At 40.0% G+C, this 21,014-nt stretch overlaps 1 protein-coding gene across 2 annotated transcripts in view; it reads right to left on the bottom strand.

Moving 5' to 3' along the window:
• The window catches only part of CPNE4 (copine 4), a 419,291-nt gene that overhangs the window by 114,799 nt on the left and 283,478 nt on the right, over positions 1 to 21,014 (bottom strand). For both annotated transcript variants that reach the window (XM_036266480.1, XM_036266479.1), the window contains exons 4-7: positions 16,972 to 17,043; positions 13,650 to 13,724; positions 6,582 to 6,665; positions 2,954 to 3,043 (exon numbers count right to left, since the gene is read on the bottom strand). In XM_036266480.1, the coding sequence (XP_036122373.1) occupies positions 2,954 to 3,043; positions 6,582 to 6,665; positions 13,650 to 13,724; positions 16,972 to 17,043 (321 nt within the window). The remainder of the gene's footprint in view (positions 1 to 2,953; positions 3,044 to 6,581; positions 6,666 to 13,649; positions 13,725 to 16,971; positions 17,044 to 21,014) is intronic.

Here is a 21,014-nt window from a genome sequence, read left to right as displayed (position 1 = left end):
AGAGGGTAAAAAGTGGAAAAGACAGGAATGAGAGCTAAACATTCCTGAATATAGTATCTTGTTTTGTAATTTTGACTTTAGAATCATGTAAAATTTTATATAATTATAAAACAAAATACAAATTGTAAAAACAAATCTGGCAGGAGCAGGGAGGAGGGAATCAGTGGGGGAGAAAAAGGGGATATGTGTAATACTTTCAACAATAAAGATAAATAAAAATAAATAAACCCTAAAAACTGAAAGCACAATGAAACAAATCAATCTGATAGTTTTATGAGGTAGAGGTTTAATATCTTTCAAGATTTTAAAATATGACTCACCATCCATAGAGAGATACAACTTATAGAGAAAAAGAATTTAAAGATTATGACTTTAAAAATTCATACCAGAAAGCTAGGAAACTATTAAACACTATTAAGTTTATATCAAAAGAACTCAGGAGCCAACTTAAAGGGATTTTCATTGGTTAAAGGTAGGACAATTAAAGTTTTGAAAGGAATAATAATAACTGAAATACTAAAGTATATTTTTTAAAAATCCATGAATTCTTAGTAATATTGAGGGACCTCACTAGTTACCTATGGAGGACCCTGGAGAAGTAACTTGTTATTCTGAAAATTGGTACAAAGGAAGAAGGATGAATAAATCATGTTTCTGCCTTTTGTGTACAAATCACACCTTAACAAACCAAATAGTTATTAAAGGAAAAGTCTTTCTTTACAGAAGAACTCTAAATAATAAACAACAAAGAAATGATAGAATTGAAAAAAATACCATTTTGGAAGTCATAACAAAATAATGAATCTAGGCAATGTTCCTCAATGACTGTTAACACCATAACAGAGCACCATTACTTATGAACCATTGCTGCTGGAAGAGAAACCCCGAGGCTGATCAGGTTCCAACTAGCTGTTTACAGGGAATATAGAATGCTAGAAATGCTGCAGAATACACCAACGTAGTTTCTTCGATAACTAAATTGCAAGGAAAAAAAAAAAGAGGAAGCGGCAACTAACAGATTAAAGAGATTTCAGAGACATTTCAGTCTAATGCAATGCTTGAACCTTGTTTAGATCCCAACTAAAGAAAAACTAAGTGGTTTAATACCTTAGACAATCAGTTACGTGTGAATAGTGGCAAAATATGTAATTAATGAAAACTTAGTTCATATTTTTAGATATGATAATGGGTTGTGGTTATGTTTATAGAAAGATGCCTTACCCTTTAGAGATACATACTGGAGTATTTTTGGATGAAATGATATCATGTTTGGGGCAGGGCCACATCATGACTTTTGCTGGCCCTAGACACTTTTGTCTTCATGGGCTCCCTTGCACCATAATAGTTTTTTGGGGTCCTAAAATATCATTGTTTTCTGATTTGATAAAAAAAAATCAAAACATTTTATTCAATCTTGTAAGTTCATTGTTTTCTTCTGATTTTAAAAGCAATTAAAACATTTTTGGTAGACTCCTAAAAGTATTGTGGGCCCTGGCACTATGCTTGTTGTGCCTAAGGGTTGAGTCTGCCCTGATCTGGGATTTGTTTCAAAATGATCCAGTGGTGGGGAGAGAGAGAAGAAAGAAGAGAGAAGAAAATAGAAAGTTTCAAAGACAAACATTGGCAATGCTCATAGAACACTTTCCATGAGATTAGGTGTACTGAAAGGTCAACATGAATATTTGGTCTGCCTGAGTCACCTGCATTCCCATTGTGGAGACAGATGCCCCAAACTTTTGGAGTCTGAAGCCATTAGCCATCACCATTATCCAGCATCCCTAGCTTTGCTTTCAGCCTATCACAGCAACCTTTGACAACTGTCTGCTGAATGGTTTGCCCACATGGAAAAAATACCCTGGTGAAGCTGAAGGGAATGTTAAGTCTGTTTGATGGTCATGCTTCTCATTGAATGTGAATCAATCAGCCTTATAGGCTCCAATCTCCCTTGAATTTACTTAGTCATCTTGAATTGGTAGAATCAACTTGGGGACACTACCAATATGTCCCAGCTTCTGACCTTCTAAGACAGAGAGATGGACAGGCCATGGACTAGAGGCAATGCCTCCTGGAGTTTGCTTCAGCCTATTGTCTTCCATTGTTCATCCTGACTCTCACAATGCATATTTTCTTCCAACTTCTCTATTCCCATGTTATTTAAATAGCATTTGTGATAGATTGAAAAAATTGGCCACAATGCATTGCAGTTCCTTCCACCAAGAGGTGGAGTCTTATTCCTTATTTCCTCAACCCTTGAATCTGGGATGGCCATGTGATGTGCTTTGGCCAATAGAATGTGGAGGAAGTGACCATGCATGAGTTCTAAGACTAGGCCTTAAGAGACCTTGCAGCTTCTGTTCTTAGTCTTCGGAACTTTAAGGTTGCTATGTGTATCTAGCCTGCTGGATGATGAGAGACAAATGGCCTAACCACCCCAGTCCTTCCAGGTGATAGCCAGCTAAACCCCAGAAGCAGAGCCACCCTGCTCATGAGCAGCTGACTGCAAATACATGAGTGAGTCCAAGCAAGACCAACAGAAGAATGTCCTAGATGAGTTCAACTTGCCAAAGACACAGAATTTTAAGCCAAATACATGGTTATTATTTTAAACTACTAAATTCTGGAGCAGTCCATTATGCAACTGTAGATAATTGATACACCCACATTTGTGTTTTAATAACTGCCCATTGTACCCTGAAGTTATTGCCATAGTTTGTCTCCGAGAAGTCATAAGATTTGCTTCTTGACATAATAAAATTAGGATTTATCTTGTGCTATCTCATGAGCTTCAATGGCTTTAGCAGAAGAAATAGCCTCTGTTTTTTTCCAAAAAGAAACTAAAGAGATTTGGTTAAATGGTATGGAAAATGTTGGGTTTGTCAACATTCACTTGAGGAGTAAGAGGAGGGTTAAAGACATAAAAATTGCATTTCTCAGACATAGATAGATTTCTGACCTTCAGCCGGCGGTCTGGATCTCCACTGCATAGGGAATTTACGGATACTTTGAAAGATTTCCAGGCTGGGCTTAAGTTATTCATCACAACCTGAGAAGAAAAAAAGAGCGAAGTGGTGGGTAGGGGAGGAAATGCTTGGCATTTTCACAATTTAACATAAAAAATGTTCGAGAAACATTGTGGCACTTATGAAAAGGACAATTGTTTGGAACAGATGCCTTAATGAAAACCTGGAGTAGTAAATTTTTTAAGGGTGTCCACTAAATGGATCATTATAGGCAGAACTCCTGTGATCACTGGCCTGGCTGTCATTTCAAGAATGATGACAGTAATACTGTTCAGTATTACTGGGGATGACTCATTCTATATCAAAAGCGGTTGGGATTAATGAGGTGGGGCTACCTCTGGCCTCTGATAAAAGACCCTTGTTTTGCAGGACTGTCAGTCCTATGGCATAAATTTTCTTCTATTGAGTTCAGCATAGGCAAAGACTATTGGTGGGTGTGAGGGTGTGGCAGGACAATTCCACTGCTAAAGAATTAAATGGTCTTTGGTAACCCATGGTCTTGAGTTAGATCAGAAGGCAAATCATAAGAGAAGATTCTAGAAGACAAATCCCAGGAGCATACTTATATTAACTATCCTTGGAAGACAGACACAGGGCAGATCTTCAGTGTTGCAAACTAAGTCTATAATATAATGAAATGTTTTTAAAAGCAGCTTACTAATCATGAACTTGGCTAAATCCTTCCCAAGAGTCCACATGAGTCAAGTCTTATCCTGTCATTGCTATGACTCAAGTAATTCAATTTTTTTAATGTATGAGTATCAGTTCTGTGCCTATACTGTGTACTCTTGGGCAGTGGCTTCCAAAGAGTAATTCCTGAATCAGCAGGAGCTATATTACCAAGCAACTGGTTAAAAATGCAAATCTCTAGGTTATACCCAGACCTATGGACAGAAACTCAAGGGTGGGCCCCTTGAGGTGATTCTGATGCATAAAACCACTGCTCTAGGGGACATACAAATGAACTTAAATGGAATTCTGTCATATCGATTTTTTTCTTCCAATGAAGTTTTTAGTTAGAAGTTTTAACATTGTAAAAAATTTAATTCTCCATCCAAATAACATAATCATTTTATAAGTGATTCTTTCTTCAACTAGATTCCTTAATATAATTATAAATTATTCGCTATATTATGAGCTCATTATTAAATTTCTCTTAATGCATTAAAGTAGAACAAGAATGTCCCTGTGTGACTTTGTCTTTAGCTCTGATACCCTGGGAATGATCAAAGTGATAGTGAAAAGACAAGTTAGATAAAATTGTCTGGGTTAGTTAAAAATTCTCACCTTTATATAAAAACTCTAAGAAGTAAAGATATCTTATTGCAATTGTTTTGAAAAACTTAATAGCAAATCAAACTTTTAACTAGAAATTTTCTCTGAAATTAAAATGTGTGTGCACATGCCCGCGAGGATATTTCAGCATTACGTTGCTTGGCTCACTGGAAAATTTACAATCACATTGCTTGGCTCAATGGAAAATTTACAATCACATTTTTCTTTTTTTTATTATGAGACTCTAGGAACCCCTCAGCACTGTTTTTTGTTGTTGTTGTTTTGGGAGGGAGTTCTAGAGATTCTTGAGACTAGGAGGATTGAATATCAATAATGAGAAGAGAAGTTCTGTCAGGAGCGAAGGAGAGAAGGGTCTTGTGGAAAGTCTAACGATATACCATCCATCTCTGTTCTCCCTGTACTTTAAAGCCTCCATTCACTGACTACAGGAAAAGCTTGAGTAGATACCACTTCTGATCCTCCCCAAAGCTGATTGACTTCTCCTGAAAAAGTCTGTTCCACCACAGGAATCTTTATGTGTGAAAAGATTCTATTCAGTGGTGGTGAAATTGTCTCAGTTGCACCTCAATCTACTCTCCAGGGATTAAGTTTCAGAGAATCACATTGTGCTATAACATGTAGTAGGCATATGATCTATACTCAACTCCATGCAGTTATTCATTCTTTTATTAAATACTTTTACTAAATGCCAGTATGCATTAGATGGCATCCACAGACTAGCCCATTCAAGACTGTTTAATTCTTCTGTACTTTAAATATGACATGTTCTGTTCCCCTAATGATACCCGCAACTCTGTTACTTCAGGGAAATGGAACTGGATTTCCAGTGTAGAGTAGTGGGAACATGGCGCCCCCACTCTCATCCTACACGTCATGAGGGTGCCTCTATCATTACTCGACCACTGGTAACCACAATAGAGTATTCTCTCAGCTCCAAGGCAGTCATCAAAATTACCCCACTTCCTCCTTCCTATATACATTCTCACTCCTACAGAATCTCTCTCGGCTTGGCTTATAAATAACAAAATAAGCAGTAGAGATTGGGATTGGTTGTTGAGTGGTGTGTAGTAGTGGGAAGTGGGGGGTTGGATAGAGAGACATAAGGTTTGGAGTAACATGGAGAAGCAGGAGGGAAGGTGAGAGGGAGATGCAGCCAGACCAAGAGGCTGCTGAGACAGGGCAGCTGTTCATATAATAGACTTAACTGAAGTCCAGTGTATGGACTTTCCCTGGGAAGGCAGATTGCCTTTACAAATTACAGTGAAGCTCAGGATCAAACAAACTCAATTCAAACCTCAGCTGTATGCTTTGTTAACTGTGGGAACTTGGAAAGTGACTCCATCTCCCAAAAGTTCAGTTTATTCAACTGCAAATGGGGGTGATAATAAGCATGTCAAAGGATTGTTGTGAGAGGTAGATAAAATCACTTAGTACAATGCTTGGCATCTAGTCACCTTCATTAAATGGACGCTAGTATTTTTTATTTTATTTTATTTATTTATTTTTTTTATCCTCACCCGAGGACATTTTTCTATTTTTTTGTACAGATAGAGTGGGAGGGAGAGAGAGGAAGAGAGAGAGAGAGAGAGAGAGAAACATCAATGTGAAAGGGACACATCGAGTGGCTGCCACCCGCACGACCAACCAGGGCCGGGGACAAACTGCAACCGAGGTACATGCCCTTAGCGGGAACTGAACCTGGGCCTCTCTGAACTGCAGGCCGATGCTCTAACCGCTGAGCCAAACCGGCCAGGGCAAATGTAAGCTAGTATTTATATTTTTATTATTAATAAGTTGCTGGCTGTCTGCATTGAAGGTCAATAATGAAAAATTTGGGTGAGAGAGGGTCTTCTCTTCTAACATCTAAATTGAGAACAGAGAGGACTCAATGTCTGAGTGCCTAGCTACAGACATAAGAAATGTAAGGGGCCCTGGCCGGTTTGGCTCAGCGGTTAGAGCGTCGGCCTGCGGTCCTGAGAGACCCAGGTTCGGTTCCCGCTAAGGGCGCATACCTCGGTTGCAGTTTGTCCCCGGCCCTGGTTGGTTGTGCGGGTGGCAGCCACTCGATGTATCCCTTCACATTGATGTTTCTTTCTATCTCTCTCTGTTCCTCTCTCTCCCTCCCACTCTACCTGAACAAAAAATGGAAAAATGTCCTCGGGTGAGGATAAAAAAAAAAAAAAAGAAATGTAAGGGGTTTCTCAAAACAGGTCAGTTTATCATTTTGGGAGACGAGATGGCATAGCTGAAGATGATCCTTCTTACCTCAGTTCGGTGTACAAGCTGCTGAGTTGCATCATCATTCATACGAAAAATTTCCAGAAATGGGTCAGATTTACTGAAGAAATCCTAAAATAGATAAACAAAAATGTGTTGTTTTCCTACCTCTGCACAAACACATCTGGTTCAGCCCTGGATGAAGTACCCCTCGATCTGACCCTTCCCTGTTTTATTCTTCATCCTGTAACCCAACCTCGGTTAGAAAGAACTGCTCTGAACTCCAAGTCCTTTGAGAAGTAAGTACTTGGTTGAGATTCAAAGTATTCTTCAGAGATCAATTCAAATGACAGTTCTTTGGGAAGCAATGTAGCTGCTGTCTTCAACATGTCAATGATAGTTACTGTAAAGCCTATGTCTGATGTCTACAATATCTGGATCACCTATGGGTCTGTTTCTATTATCTGTTTCTTGGTCCTGCCTCTTGGTATGCTTGTTAATTTTTGATTGAATACTAGACACTGTGTAAAAAAAAGACTATCAAGGCCCTAGATGAGTCTTTAGCTTCTGGCAAGCAATTAAAATAGGGGCAATTACCTGAATCCAATTAGGACTGAGCCATTTAGAGGTTGGTTTCTGCTAAAGGCCCCATCTACTTCTGATTTCTTTACTCCTTTGGTATAGTCCTTAAAGGGTTCCAACTAAAAGACTGAGTATTATGAGGGATGTTTCTCCTTGACAAGCCCTTAATGCCAATTTCTATTTGTAAGACCCTCAAAAGATCTGTTTACTTCCATAATCTCTTAGCTCTAGCTTTTTGTCCAGTTTCTCTCCATGCTGCTATTTGCTTATTAGAGAATACCTTGAGAGATGTCAATCAGACTATTGGACCACCTCCATTCTCTGAAGCATCTACAAATCTTTCACCATGAGCTCTCAGTAGCCCTGAACTTTAGTGTTGCTTCCCCAGTTTCATAAGACTACCAGAACCTCTGCTTAGTTTCTCTATTTCTTTGTAGCTATTTTTTGCTAGGCTTCCTAGCTTCCTTATCTAAGGTGTTTTACTAATCAGCCTTGAGAAATTGCCTTGAATGGAAAATCTGTATAGAATGTCTGATTCACCTCAATAAATTTCTCTTGGCCCCTCAAATCTTGGCTGCCTTGGGACTCTCAAACAGATGTCTCTTGTATCTCATCCAGTGTTTATAGTTATTTTCAGTGGGAGAATAATGTAAAACAAACAGGTGTTTTATTATTGGAAGCAGACCTATCTGTATCCTTCTTTTAAACTTGCTTTTTTACTCCAATAGATTATAAACTCTCAGAGAGGAGGAACTTTGTCTTATTTTTTTTTTTCATATTTCTATAATTTCCTCAGCATCTGTCACAGTGTCTGGCTTCTAGTGGTACACAGGGCTTATTGAATGAATTAATAGATGAATAAATGAATGAATGACATGAACATCTAGCATAGGAAGGTCTTGGACCAATAGCCTTAGTTATGACACTTTTATTATGTATTTCAGCAGGTAATGCACCCCCCCCCCCCCCGAATCTAGACTGCAGAAAAGCAGAATAAAGTTAAAACCATCAGGGTCTTCAGTTAAACAATATATTTTAAGGAGATATACTCATCATGGAGCCTTTGTTTCTGATGTTAGGGTGTTAAGGAAGAATAAAACCTCTTCTTGGCCTTCAAAAAACCATGTGGTTTTGTGGTAAGGCAAGTATACAAGTAAACATATCCCAGGGCTAAGTATGAATGAATGAATGAATGAATGAATGAATGAATATCAAAGAGGGAAATTTGATGGATTTTGACTAGAAAATATGGTTGTGGGGAGGATATATGTAGGGAGGAAACAGGCTGAGTGAAGGTGTAAAGAGTAAACATAAAGAGGACATGCCAAGCAGTTTAATTCCATTGCAGCCTCAGAGCGTGAGGAGTTTGAGACAATACTGGCAAAGCCAGCGCCATGACGTCAAGGGCCTTAAATGCTCATCTGAAGACCTTGCACTTGCCTGGACAGGCAGTGTGAAACCACAGAAGGATTTTGAGCAGGAAAATAATATTGGCTCTGTAGTGAAGAATATCATCCTAGAAACTTTGCAAAATACCTTAGAAAGAGAAGAGAGGGGAGGTGAGAATAACTGTCTTTCCTTTGGCTGCCCTCTCCCACCCAACTAGGAACTCAACACCAAACTTCACGACACCCAGAGTCTGGAAAAGACCCTTCTGCTCTACATATTTCTGAAGGTGCTTGATTTTCACAGCCTTAATCTTGTCAAGAACCCACCATGGCTGCTTTCATTACTAAGTCTGCCCTGTAAACCTTGTTTCTCCACCCAAACGGCCCCTGTTTTCCTCCCAAACACACAACTAGCTAATTTCCACCTCTAGACATTTACTGTAGACATTCACCTCTGGAGCCTATTTCTATTTCATAAAAAATTGGAACCTCCTTCTCCCCTCCCTTCCCTAGTGGATGTGGGCCACATCAGCTTGTGCCTGGGTGCTCTTGGGCTCCTTCTTTGGGAGCATCAGGCGTTGCCTCCTTAAATACATTGTTGCTCCTTCAGGGAATGTGTTTATGAATCGTACTTAAAATTTGCTGACCACATTGGAAGAACTCTAGATCAGTTTTTTTTCCTTTTTGATCATTTAAAAATGTTATCATTTTAATTTAAAAACAGAAAAGAAAGAAAAATAGAAAGAGGAAAACAATAGCCCATACTCTTACCCACAATTCTGTAACTATCAATAATATTTTGGTAAATATTTTTCTAGACTGTAGACATAATTTTCTTTTCTTTCTTTAAAAAGTATTTGATTATATTCTATATACACTTTAGTACCCTATTTTTTCTCTTGGTAGTATATTGCAATGCTTTTTCTATTTTATTTCACTTTTTTTTTTTTTAAGTACTATTTAGGTTAATACAGAGTTGTGTTGTCAGGAGGACACATCAAGGAAAGACAGGCTGGATACAATCTCTGTCCTCGAGTAATTAAAAATCGAATATGCAGCACACTGGCTTTAGGACTGCTTTCAAGTTCTGACTCTACCATAGACATAAACAATCTGGATGACCGGGAACAAGACCATTCATTTCTCCAAGTGTCAGATTCCTTTTCCACAAATGGAAGGGTATCACCTTTTGCCTGATGGCACTGTGGGAGAATTAGAGGAGCCGAAGTGCATGAAGTGTTGAGTCTAGTCCCTGGCGTAGGGCAAGTACTCAAAAGATATTGCTGCTATGATTATTATCAGTAAAAGGGAGAATGCATGAGGATACATTGTCAAGCATTGTGCAAGTATCAGGGATGGTTACTATTAAGACGGCATCTGATTTCTGGAACTAAAACAACTCATAAGTAGGTCAAAAATATCTTAAATGTACACTCAGAAATTCATAGTTTAAAAATAACTTTGGGTCTAAATGTATGGTTACTTGACCACAATCCAGAGTTTTAAGCATTCTTTGCTTGACTATCAGAACTACAATGGTCCTTGGGACAGGTCAGTTCCAACAAGATTAATTATATAGACAATTTGACTGAAGTTTTGCTATGGTGAAAGGTTTAATAACTTGGATGCCATATTACTCTGCCTTTGTAGTCCAACATGAAAGAAATTTGGTCAAATGAGAGGGCAGTAAGACAGCTGAGGTTTGGAATAGAAGAGGAAGCCAGACTATAGCTTCCTAACCTTGTGATTTTGGGCAAATTATTTAATTTGCCTCATTATGCTTCATCTATAAAGTGGAAATACTAATACCCAGCTTTGGGAATATGGTTATGCATTTTGGAGATGATGTAGTTTAGACTCCTGACACTGTTACACTGTTGATGCTCACTGGCTATAATTTGCTATCATTAATGCAGGCTGGACTAGTTTTCAGGCAGGCCTACGTGGACACAGCAAGTCAAGGTTTAACATTGCCTTAGAACAGAGGTTGGCAAACTATGGCGTGTGACCCAAATCCAGCCCAACCTGTTTTTGCGAATACAGTTTTATTGAAACACTGTGACACTCACACATTTACATATTGCTTATGTCTGTTTTCATGCTTCAGTGGCAGAGCTGAGTACTTGGGACTGAGACCACATAGCCTGCAAAGTCTAAGATATTTACCATCTGGCCCTTTATAGAAAAGAGACTATTTTTGGTCCTCAAAATCATGGCATGTAATAAAACAGTTGTTAATTTTAAGTCACTGGGTTTTGAGGTGATTTGCTATGTAGCAATAGCTAACCAGCGTAGTAAGAGTGTCTTTGTCACCAAACAAATCAGTCTTTATTTCCTGAAGGGGTTGTATGTGATGATCCTGATGGTATCATCCTGTTTCTTAAATTCTACAACTTGCCCTCTCTTCACCTGAGACCACTCAACTTCCAGTCCAAACTTAAGCAATGGCCTCTGCTTTGTTCTGAACAGAGCCTGCTCCTCACTGGATACTACGGAGTCTGGGCAAGATACCACCACATTATAAAGGACACGAGGTCTACAGCACTGGGCACTGAGGCTCAGCAGTGATCAGGGCCCTGGGCAATCAGCATAGTCGAGGGTGGGAATGGCCATCTAGAACCATATTAAATGCTACATGGGGGCTCTTTCAGTGTTATGAGCAATGCTCATTTGAATAAAGGGAAACTGTTCAAACATCTTAGAGCCAATGGGCCCACTAACAAACCTGGAATCCCCTTGTACTGTGACATAAATCAGTTAGAGGACAAATGAGAGGTACTTAAGAGACTACTAAGAGGAAAGACATTACAAGCCATTAAATGAGTAGCTTAACACTGCTACACACTGACCCGGTGGCTTATAATGGAACCAGGAAAGACACTACAAGTGGTCTGGTGAATTATTCTGATAGCTGGGGAAAAGCATAACTGTCCCAAGGAAGTGAAAGGTAAAAGCTTACACTCAACTGATGTTGATGCATACCACATTTCTGAGCACCAAGCTCACGCTCATGTCAAAAGGTGGGAGTTTGTGGAACTTTCACTCAATCTACTCAGGACACTAAAAAAATTCAAATATAATTCAATTGCAAGGATAAAGTCTTTCCTGATGTCCCCAGGCGGAATGAATTACCCTTTCCAGGACACCCTGGCTATACATCACTTATCACATCCTGTCATGGCTATAGTATTGTTTTATCATCTGTTGTTTACATTTATGTTTCATTTAGATGGTGAATTACACATTGTGGGTTTGAGAGTGGTTTAAAGTCTATCTTTTTCCCATCACCTGATGCATAACAAGCATGTGACAAAGGTTTGGTAAATGACAACGAATACAGGAACAAATGAACAAATGAAAGCATGGATTAATGACGGCATAAACGTGTTGAGTATTTTTGTAGGTGAAAGTGAATGAGCTATGCCAGGATGTAAGTGCTGCTTAAGACTTCAGGAAATTGCTGAAGATACCGCTTTACCTTTTTCGGCCTGTCAGCACTTGTTTGAAAGTGGTGCCACATCTCCAAACCCCTCTTCTCTAGCTGTGCTCTAAGAAAATGGAGTCCTTTGTGAATACGGTTATGAATGTGATGTGTTTTCTGATTAAGGAAATGGTTGAAGGGAAATCATAAATATCAGATAAAGACACCCCCTCCTCCCTTTTCTTTAAAGAACTGGAGACTGCAGAACTGTTTTTGTATACACAGACTACCATGGTCTGTGATTGGGTAGAAGATGTGAGATATAATAGAAAGAATACAGATGGGAGTCGGGCAGACATGGACCTGAAATCTCAGTTTAACCACTTATCAGCAGAATGTGGTACCATCAGAACATGCTCTATAGACCTCCCACTACAAGGGGTGCAACTGACCAAGGCCCCAGCTACTATGCTGACAAATCCAACCCTGTACCTGCAGCGAGACCAGGCTTCCACAGGCTGCTCCTAGCCAGTGACTGGGTGTGTAGCCAAGGAGGCTATGAACTAACTATGAACTAGAAGTAAAAGAGTAAACATGATTGATCTTAAGGGGGTAGCTCTTATGTTCCCCTTGAGGTTTGTGTTTTTAAACCTCATACAAAATACTTGAGAATACCTTTTGGGGCATGTGGTTATTTCACCCATAAACCTTGTTTTTATAGAATTGTTTTTTTAGTCCAACAAAGTCTTAACTGCTTATCCGTGTTAAGATGAACTGGTCTGGTTTACCTATTACATAAGGAATGGGTCAGATAAGTGCAGAGCGTGGTTCAATAGTTACACTCAGTAAAAAGCATACAACTTCAATTAGGACTTGGCCTTTTGAAAATGATCAGTTCCTAAAGACTGAGGCTGAATAGATCAGATTCCTTTTCCTTATAATGCTTTATCTATCCTCAATTCCAGGATAACCTGCATGTTATGAACTACTGAACTTGTTGGCCAATTTTGGCTCTAGGACTTCTTGGTGGCCTCGCTGAACCCTCCTTAGACTGCATGGCATTCCAGGACACTGCCAGTAACCTCCTTTCCCTCCCTCCTTCACGCATGGTCAGACTTGCATCATGGTCGGACAGCTCCCCCAGACTTCCTCCCTATGTCTCCACACAGGTATGTCTCCTAATAAAATCCTTGCATAGTTAATCCTGTCTTGGATTATCTGGACTAATACATGGAGTGAATTTAGACAAGTTACTTCATTTTTGAATCTGTTTCTTCATTTGCAAAACAGTGTTAATAATATCTGTTGCATGGAAGTTGTAAGAATGAATAAATGTGATAATGCATGAGAAGCTCTTAACCCTGGCAAATATAGGTATTTAATAAATGTCACTTTTCTTCCCTTTCACATTTTTTCTTTTCCTTTAAAATGCCCCTAGCAATGGGGTTAAATCGTATTTACCTGTGCACATCTAAGTTGTGGCACCTGGGGACAAATGAAGTCTTGGTGCAATACAATTTTCCTGGTTTAATTATAGTCTGTCCCCAATCTCATTAACTAATTCACGATTTGGGAAAAGTCTTACTTTGCAGACCTCTCTGAAATCTTTGATCTGTTTAATAATGTGGGTTGAAAGGGAAAAAAATAGCTGTAGGGGAAAATCTGATTAAACTTTGTGTACTGGCTTTATTACTTCCTTCAATAAGGTTAATGTCACACTTTTACCTTGTCATCCAATTTCCGTGCATTGAATGCAAGTTCAACATAGTCGTCATTGCCAGATAATTCTTCAGCGATCACCTAAAGGAAAAAGCATGTATCAGCTGCTGTAATGGTTAGACCACTCAGCCCAGGAATTTATGAACAAATTTAGCTCACATTTGGTTCAAAAATCAACAAGACTGATGCTGGGAAAGGCGTTTTCTACAATGCTAATGAACATGGCACAGCATTTCCAGGTGTTCAAGGCAACTCCCTAGACAACAGTAGATCACCAATTTCACTTATGCTAAAGCGTGAGAACATGAGATAGGGTGTTAGTTGGAAGAAGAGATATAGGGAGCAGCAGTTAGGAAGAGCTTCGGTTTTTATGGGTCACCATTGGATAGCAGGTCCATAAACAATTGTGTGTCTATAAGTATGTCCTTTGGAAAGTTGCAAATAAGGAGTAACATTTCTCCACTGCTTTGAGTCAGACCAACAAGGAATGTAGAAATAAACTAGTCCTATGTTCTTACTAGACCAATGATTATATGGCCATCAAAAAAATGTTCTAATTCTTCTTTTTTTAAAAAATACTTTCCCTGGGCTTTCTGAGATGAGGAGAGAAATGGGGGGAGAGAGAGAGAGAAAGAGAGGGAGAGGGAGAGGTAGGAAGAGGGAGAGAGGGAGGGAGAGGGGGAGGAGAGAGAGGGAGAGGGAAAGCCCATTAACTGTCAAGAATAGAATCCCTAACAAGGATTTTGGTATCAGGGAAAAGATAGTATTATGTAAGAGACTCTTTCATAATAAGTCACTTTCCAATATTTAATAGTCAGTGACTCTTAAATCCTTGGAGAGAACTTGGTGAAAAAACTTAGGAGAAAAGTCATAACAACAAAAATCAAGGGACCGACATAGTTACAGATAGGTGCAGCCATTCATAAATAATGTTTAGGGCTTCACCATGCATTCAGAGGCCGAAGTACGTGGATACCCTCATCAAATTGGTTATGTTGTGACACTGAGCTTTAATTAAATTATATCTTCAATCTATCTGAGCTCAACTTTCTCATGATGAGTTGGGTTCACACTGATAGCCTCTGGAAAATTTTATTTTACACCTAATATTAAAGCCAAAAAGTTGCCTAACAAGGGAAGTCACCCCCAAACCTGTGAGCATCTAAGAAGTAGGAAACATGAGTCCAGAAAAACAGTAAAAACTCAAGAACTTCTTGGTAAACCAGGAATCATCCTGTTTAGATTTTCCACTTGGTCCACCTTGGCACCTTATCATCGTAATGCCTCTGACACTCCACTGGAACCGGGGTCTAGAACTGCTTTGTGGTCATAGACATGTTTGGAAAGACTAGGAAAGTTACAATGTTCAGCTGCAGAAGCCTAGAACATTTTGCACATATTTTCAAGTGTTTTCCAAAATCAAATAGAGTCATTGGTTTGATCCAAAAACCTAACACTAGAGGTAATTCAATATTTAAAATTAAGAAGGAGATAAAGTTTCTCTGAAATGTGTATAGGAAGAAAATTTCTAAGATGTCGAAGAGAAAAGGTGGCAAGTTGAGGCTTTGTTCCCATGAGAAAGAACCATGGCAAATCCCCACCTGGGCCTACCACCCAAGGCTTCTCCTGGTCTGTGGGCTTTGGGGGTGAGCCGTTGGGTCCATGGCTTTTTGGAGCACCCATGGGGTCTTCAAAGCCATTTGAACCACTTGTTCATGATTGATCTTGGCAGTCAAGAAAAGTTCTGTCTGGCCAGTGTGGCTCAGTGGTTGAGCGTCAATCCATGTACCAAGAGGTCGCTGGTTCGGTTCCCAGTCAGGACACATGCCCAGGTTGTGGGCCCAATCCCCACAGTAGGGGGCATGCCAAAGGCGGCCAATCAATGTCCTCTCTCATCGATGTTTCTATATCTCTCTCCCTCTTACTTCCTCTCTCTCTAAAATCAATAAAGAAAAAAATATGTATCAGAAAGAAAGAGAAGAAGAGAGAGAGAGAAAGAAAAGAAAGAAAACAAAAGAAAGAAAAAGAAAAAGTTCTGACATGACTGCATCATTTCAACTATTTAAGCAACTAATTCAGGAAAGCTATTGTAAGAATGGTCATTACTTTCACCATTAGGAATTCTTTTGAATTTTTTCTTTAAAAAGAGGCTTTCATTAAAAAAAAAAAATCAGTCACTTTCAAGTTAAAAACAAATGTTTGAAAGAACTCAGGAAGTTTGCCTCCTGGCAATTTGCCTCCCTAGCAATTTAGATTCTTCTGGTACTTTTGTCTACCTTTTATTTTTTTTGGGTCCACACAGCTAATTGATTAGACTACTTTCTCTACCTTTCTCAAAGGCTCTATTACAATATGTCAAGGTTTCCAATATAGAAACATATAAGATTTTGTTTAGAAGGACTTCCAGCATTGCCCATAGAGCATGCTGCAATCACAGAAAACTTCTATAATCTGCACTGTCCAGTAGCTGCTAGCCACATGTAACTATTAAGCTCTTCATATGTGGCTTGTGTGACTAAGCAATAAATATCTCTTTTTATTTCATTTTAAATAATTTTACTTAAGCTTAAATAATCACATGTGGCTAGTGACTCCCAAAAAGGACAATACAGCTCCAAACTATTATATTAAAAAAGAGAGTTATATGCTGAGTGGGCTCTCTGGTCCTTCGGCAACAAATCAACTCTTGGACTAAATATGATTAGAACATATTTTTATTTTTTATATATTTTTAAAATATGTTTTCATTGACTTTTTAGAGAGAGAGAAAGGGAGAAAGAGAAATATCAGTATGAGAGAGAAACATCTATCAGCTGCCTCCTCAAAGCCCCCCACCGGGGATCGAGCCCGAAACCTGGGCATGTACCCTTACCAGGAATCAAACTGGGACTTCTCAGTTCATGGGATGACACTCAATCCACTGAGCCACACTGGCTGGGCAGAGCAAACTTTTAATTTTCAGAAAAATGGGAGACACGGATAGGTGGTTTTGATGATTTGAAAATCCTACCTAATTCCATATTCTTATTGAACTCAGTGACTCCATCTCCATCCTCAACTAAAACCAATGTTGCAATTGCAGAAGTACTTAGTATAAGTAAATGGCTTTACTTTCAGATTGTTTTTTTAAGCCCCTTTTTCCTAAGGGTGAACAGGTCAAAATGGTATTAAAAGAATGGAGAAAGAAAGAAAAACAAAAAGAGGTGGCTTGGATAGTTGAGCAGTCGCAGCATCAACTCCCAATAGCCATAGGGTCTGCGTCCCGCAGTCTGGCTTGCCCCAGCCAGCCCCACCCGCCCCCGGCAGACAGGCGTGTAGGGAGGCTTACCGTGATGGAGGATTTCCCTGCAGTGTTCCCGTGCTTCAGCAAGGATTTGGACAGCTTCCTCTGGGAAACAATCTGCACAAAGGACAGGAAAAGTAGAGACAGGGGTCACGGAACTGCAGGTCTACTTTTCTGTCTTCCCTCTAAAAAATCCTGCATTCACAGTTCTGCCTGAAATGATGACATCTATGTCCATTAATTTTCCACGAACCTCTCCTAAACACAGGTTATTCCCTTTGTCCTGGTATGGCGTGTGATGCAAGAGAATATGTGATGAATCACAGATAATTCAGTCAATTAGGAAGTGGTTTAACTGTTGCTGAGAGATTTATATCAAAAGTAGATGGCAAATATTAGCTATCTGTACATTAAGATAAAGTGGATGAAGTTTCAGAATGATCTCAAATTTGCTCTGAAACCTCTGTGCAAAGTGGGGGGTGGGGGTACAGGGAGGGAAAGAAACCCAAGATCTAAATATACACCTTTGTATCTATTATCTCTAGAGTTTTATTTTTAATATATTCATTAGGCAGCTATAAAGCAAGTTATCAGGAAACCGATGCTCAGACAAGCCACTAGGAGTAATTGAGGTCCTCTCCATGATTAAGTATTAATGCGCAACGTGCAATGACAGTTAAAGTTGTTGTTATATCAGGAGCTATTTTTAGGAGAACCTGCCCCATCCTTCTCTTCCCCCCTTTCTTCCTTTTTTTGAAAGAAAAGTGAGGCAAAGCATTGAAGTCCTGATGGGCATGCTACCTCTGATTCCCAAAGGAGAAAAGGCTTAAAAGAATCAAGTGAAAGCTATGCTCTTGTCTAGAGAGAACAAAGTCACCCCTTGTATTAGGCAGCTTCCATCTAACAAAACACCCAATGAGCCTCAATTCTGGTATTCACCCCACTGTGTAATTCCCTCTCCTTGGGCATGGGATGGACCCAGTGAGTTGGTTCTCATAAACAGAATACTGTGCGTTCGGCTGTGATTTTCTTCTTGATCACCATCTCTCACTCTCTCAGAGCCCCGGGAGAGCAAGCTGCGATGCTGTGAGAAGCCCTAGGGAGCAGCCCACGGCCAAGACTTGATGTCCAGCCAACAGCCGGTGAGAACCTGAGACTTGCCAACAGCCACGCAAGTGAGCTTGGAAGCAGGTCCTCTCCCAAGTGGAGCCGGGATGTAACTCCACAGCAGCCTGTGAGAGATGCTGATCCAGAGGGCCCAGCCATGCTGTCCCCACGCCCCCATTCCCGACACACAGGAACTGGGAGGTGTTTGTTTTTTAAAAGCTGTCAAATTTGAGGGTGACTTTTCAATGCAGTGTTAGGTAACAATACACATATTCTTTACAGAAAGAGAGGAAAGGAGGTCACTGTGAAAAGCAGGAAGACAAAACTATTCTCTGAAATCCGTATACATTTTTGTGTCTGTGTTAGAGCAATGAAAATTCTGAGTGTGTTGGTGTCCAATGCAAAAAGTTCAGAGAACTTCCCTAGGCCAAGCCAATTTAAAGACACTAATGTTTAACTATAACCTGAAGAGGAAAGAGTATTTATATTTTTAAAAATCACCTGTGCTCATGACAATGACAGCAATGGGAACTCCCACTCAAGGAGTACATATAATGTGGCAGGTGCGTTATTCATTTCACAAATATTTGCTTAGCCCTTATTGTGTGCTGGGCTTGGTGCCAGGCACGAAGAATGGAATGGTAAGCAAATTTCTGAACTCATATAGTTTATGTTCTAGTGTGTATGTGTGTGTAAGATAGGAATTTGCCCAATGGTCAAATAAACAAAGAAAACTCGTCACAAAGGAGAGACACACTGGTGGTGGGGTGGATGGGAGTAGACCACGTAAGAATCTCCTGCAGTAGTCCAGGCAAGAGATGATGGTGGCCATGGAGATGGAGAGAAGAGGCTGGATTTATGAGATATGTAGATGTAAAACAGTCAGAACTTTGAAATGGATTGAACACGGAAAGAGAGGGAGGCATCCTAAATGCATCACTGGGTCAGATGGTCCTGCCATTCAGTAAGATCAGGGATATGAGAAGAGGACATTAAGTTTGGGGGCAAAGAACATACGTTCAGGTTTGGAACAGAAAGTAGATTGGAGTAGGGTGCAATGGAGAGGAGGCCGGAAGGAAATGGAGCAGCACACGAAGACAATTCTTTCAGTGAGTTTGGCTATGACGTGGGGAGCAGAGTAATCTGAAGGGAATGAGAAACTGAATAAGGTTTTGAGTTAGTGGTCCCTTTAATGCTAATCTTACAGCCCCACATATTTGGCATTATTTATTTCCTTTTCTAGGTGAGAAAAATAAGGCAAAGAGAGTTTGAGTAACTTTCCCAAGGCCACAGAGCTAAGAGGCAAGGATTTGAATACAGGTCTGGCTCCAGGAAGTGATCTCTACAACCTTCTGACTGGTAAGCAAACTCATGAGACAGATTTAGAACATTTTAATAGCTGGATTTTGTACATGCTTGCTTTGAAGCCCTGGATCCCATGTTGGTGTGCTTAAGCATGGAGGAGACTGCAAATAAATAATCAAGTTAAACCTCAAGAAGGATGTAATCTGAAGGCCTTGGTTAAGAGCTTCAGATTAGCATAATGTGTAGCATAATGATTAAGAACATAGGATTTTTTATTTACAGCTGGCTATCAATAAAATGACATGAAAAATTCAGATGATAAAGGAATTGGCATTCCACCCTGTAGCTATTTCTAAATCGGAACTCCTCACCTTCCTACCCTACTCATTAAGAAGGTGCGGTGGCTCTCAACCTGTAGACAAAATCATTATCCATTCGGCCTCCCCATTGTGAAAGCTACCATTTCCTAGAAAAATGTAGACATTATCCTTGAACTTGAGATGAACCAAAGCACAGAGGAAACAGAAAACAACTGCAAAAGGGCATTAGAAGACTGTAGTTTTTCTCCAGGGGTTTTTCAGCAAGGAGGGATGAGGAAGACAAATGAATAAATGACAAAACAAGGGTCACCAGTAAGCAATAGCCAGGTCAACATCAGACCAAAGAAAGGCAACATCCCTCATTTCCCAAATAAATCTGGTCTTAGAAATACTTCTGTCCATTGTCACTGTGTTTCATCCACATTGGTTACCTACCTGTACGGCTCCAAGTGACACCAACAACCCTCTCAGCACTGTAATAAACCACTCACTGGGTTATCAGGTGTGGGTAGATTGTCCCTACAGACTGTCCTCTGAGATCCACATTATCATTCTTCAGCAAAGACCAAGGGAGACTTAACCCATGAGAGCCTAGATGGTCATAGTTATCTCTCCTCACTCTTATCTAGAAACGCCAGCATTTCCATGTGCAGGGTGTGAAGAGAATGCTACTGTGTTCCAGCTCCTGCCTTTTACAAATTCTAGGAAGATAAGCAATTTCCCAGGAAATATTCCTTCTTAAGAAATGGGCAATTGGGTGTACAAGTGGCCAATCAAGCAGGCAATTAAACTTATTTTACAGCCCCCAGGCCTCCATCTCGGCTCCAGAGAATGAGTGATAATGAGGGTTTCAAACTTTTCCTTGTAATAATGATCAGCAAACAGTGATGCTGCCATTCTCACAACTGCTGGGAAAAATTAGTAAGGATGCCCAGCTGGAGCAGTGACCTATCCCGATGCTCCTATTTGCAAATCCCACTTCTCATGTTTACTTTGTTGCAGCAGAAGCACCTGCATTGGGATCAGAAAGGCCTTAGGTCTTGACAGAGGGGAAGAAAGAGTGACAAGAACTCACCCTGGTCCCAGCTGATCTTTGAAGCCAACAAATAGCTAGCTCTGCCTGGCATCAAGAAGTCCTCGAATTGGATTGTTTTAACCCTTTAGTGAGGTCACGGCTACAATCCTTACCATTCAACGACAGGGTGAAGTATAGGGAGGAGGGAATAGAAGTTGGAATACTCCTTTTAGCAAAGTTGGACCAGAGGGACATTCGTCCCATTAAGTCCCTGATCTGCATTCTCACATGGAGATGGGGAGGAAGTGGTTCTCCCCCTACAAAGCAGACAATATTCTAAA

This window comes from Molossus molossus, unplaced genomic scaffold (assembly GCF_014108415.1).
Source record: "Molossus molossus isolate mMolMol1 unplaced genomic scaffold, mMolMol1.p scaffold_m16_p_18, whole genome shotgun sequence".
NCBI lineage: Eukaryota > Metazoa > Chordata > Mammalia > Chiroptera > Molossidae > Molossus > Molossus molossus.
The sequence above is the reverse complement of the archived record's forward strand: the minus strand, read 5'-3'. Positions and strand labels throughout refer to the sequence as shown.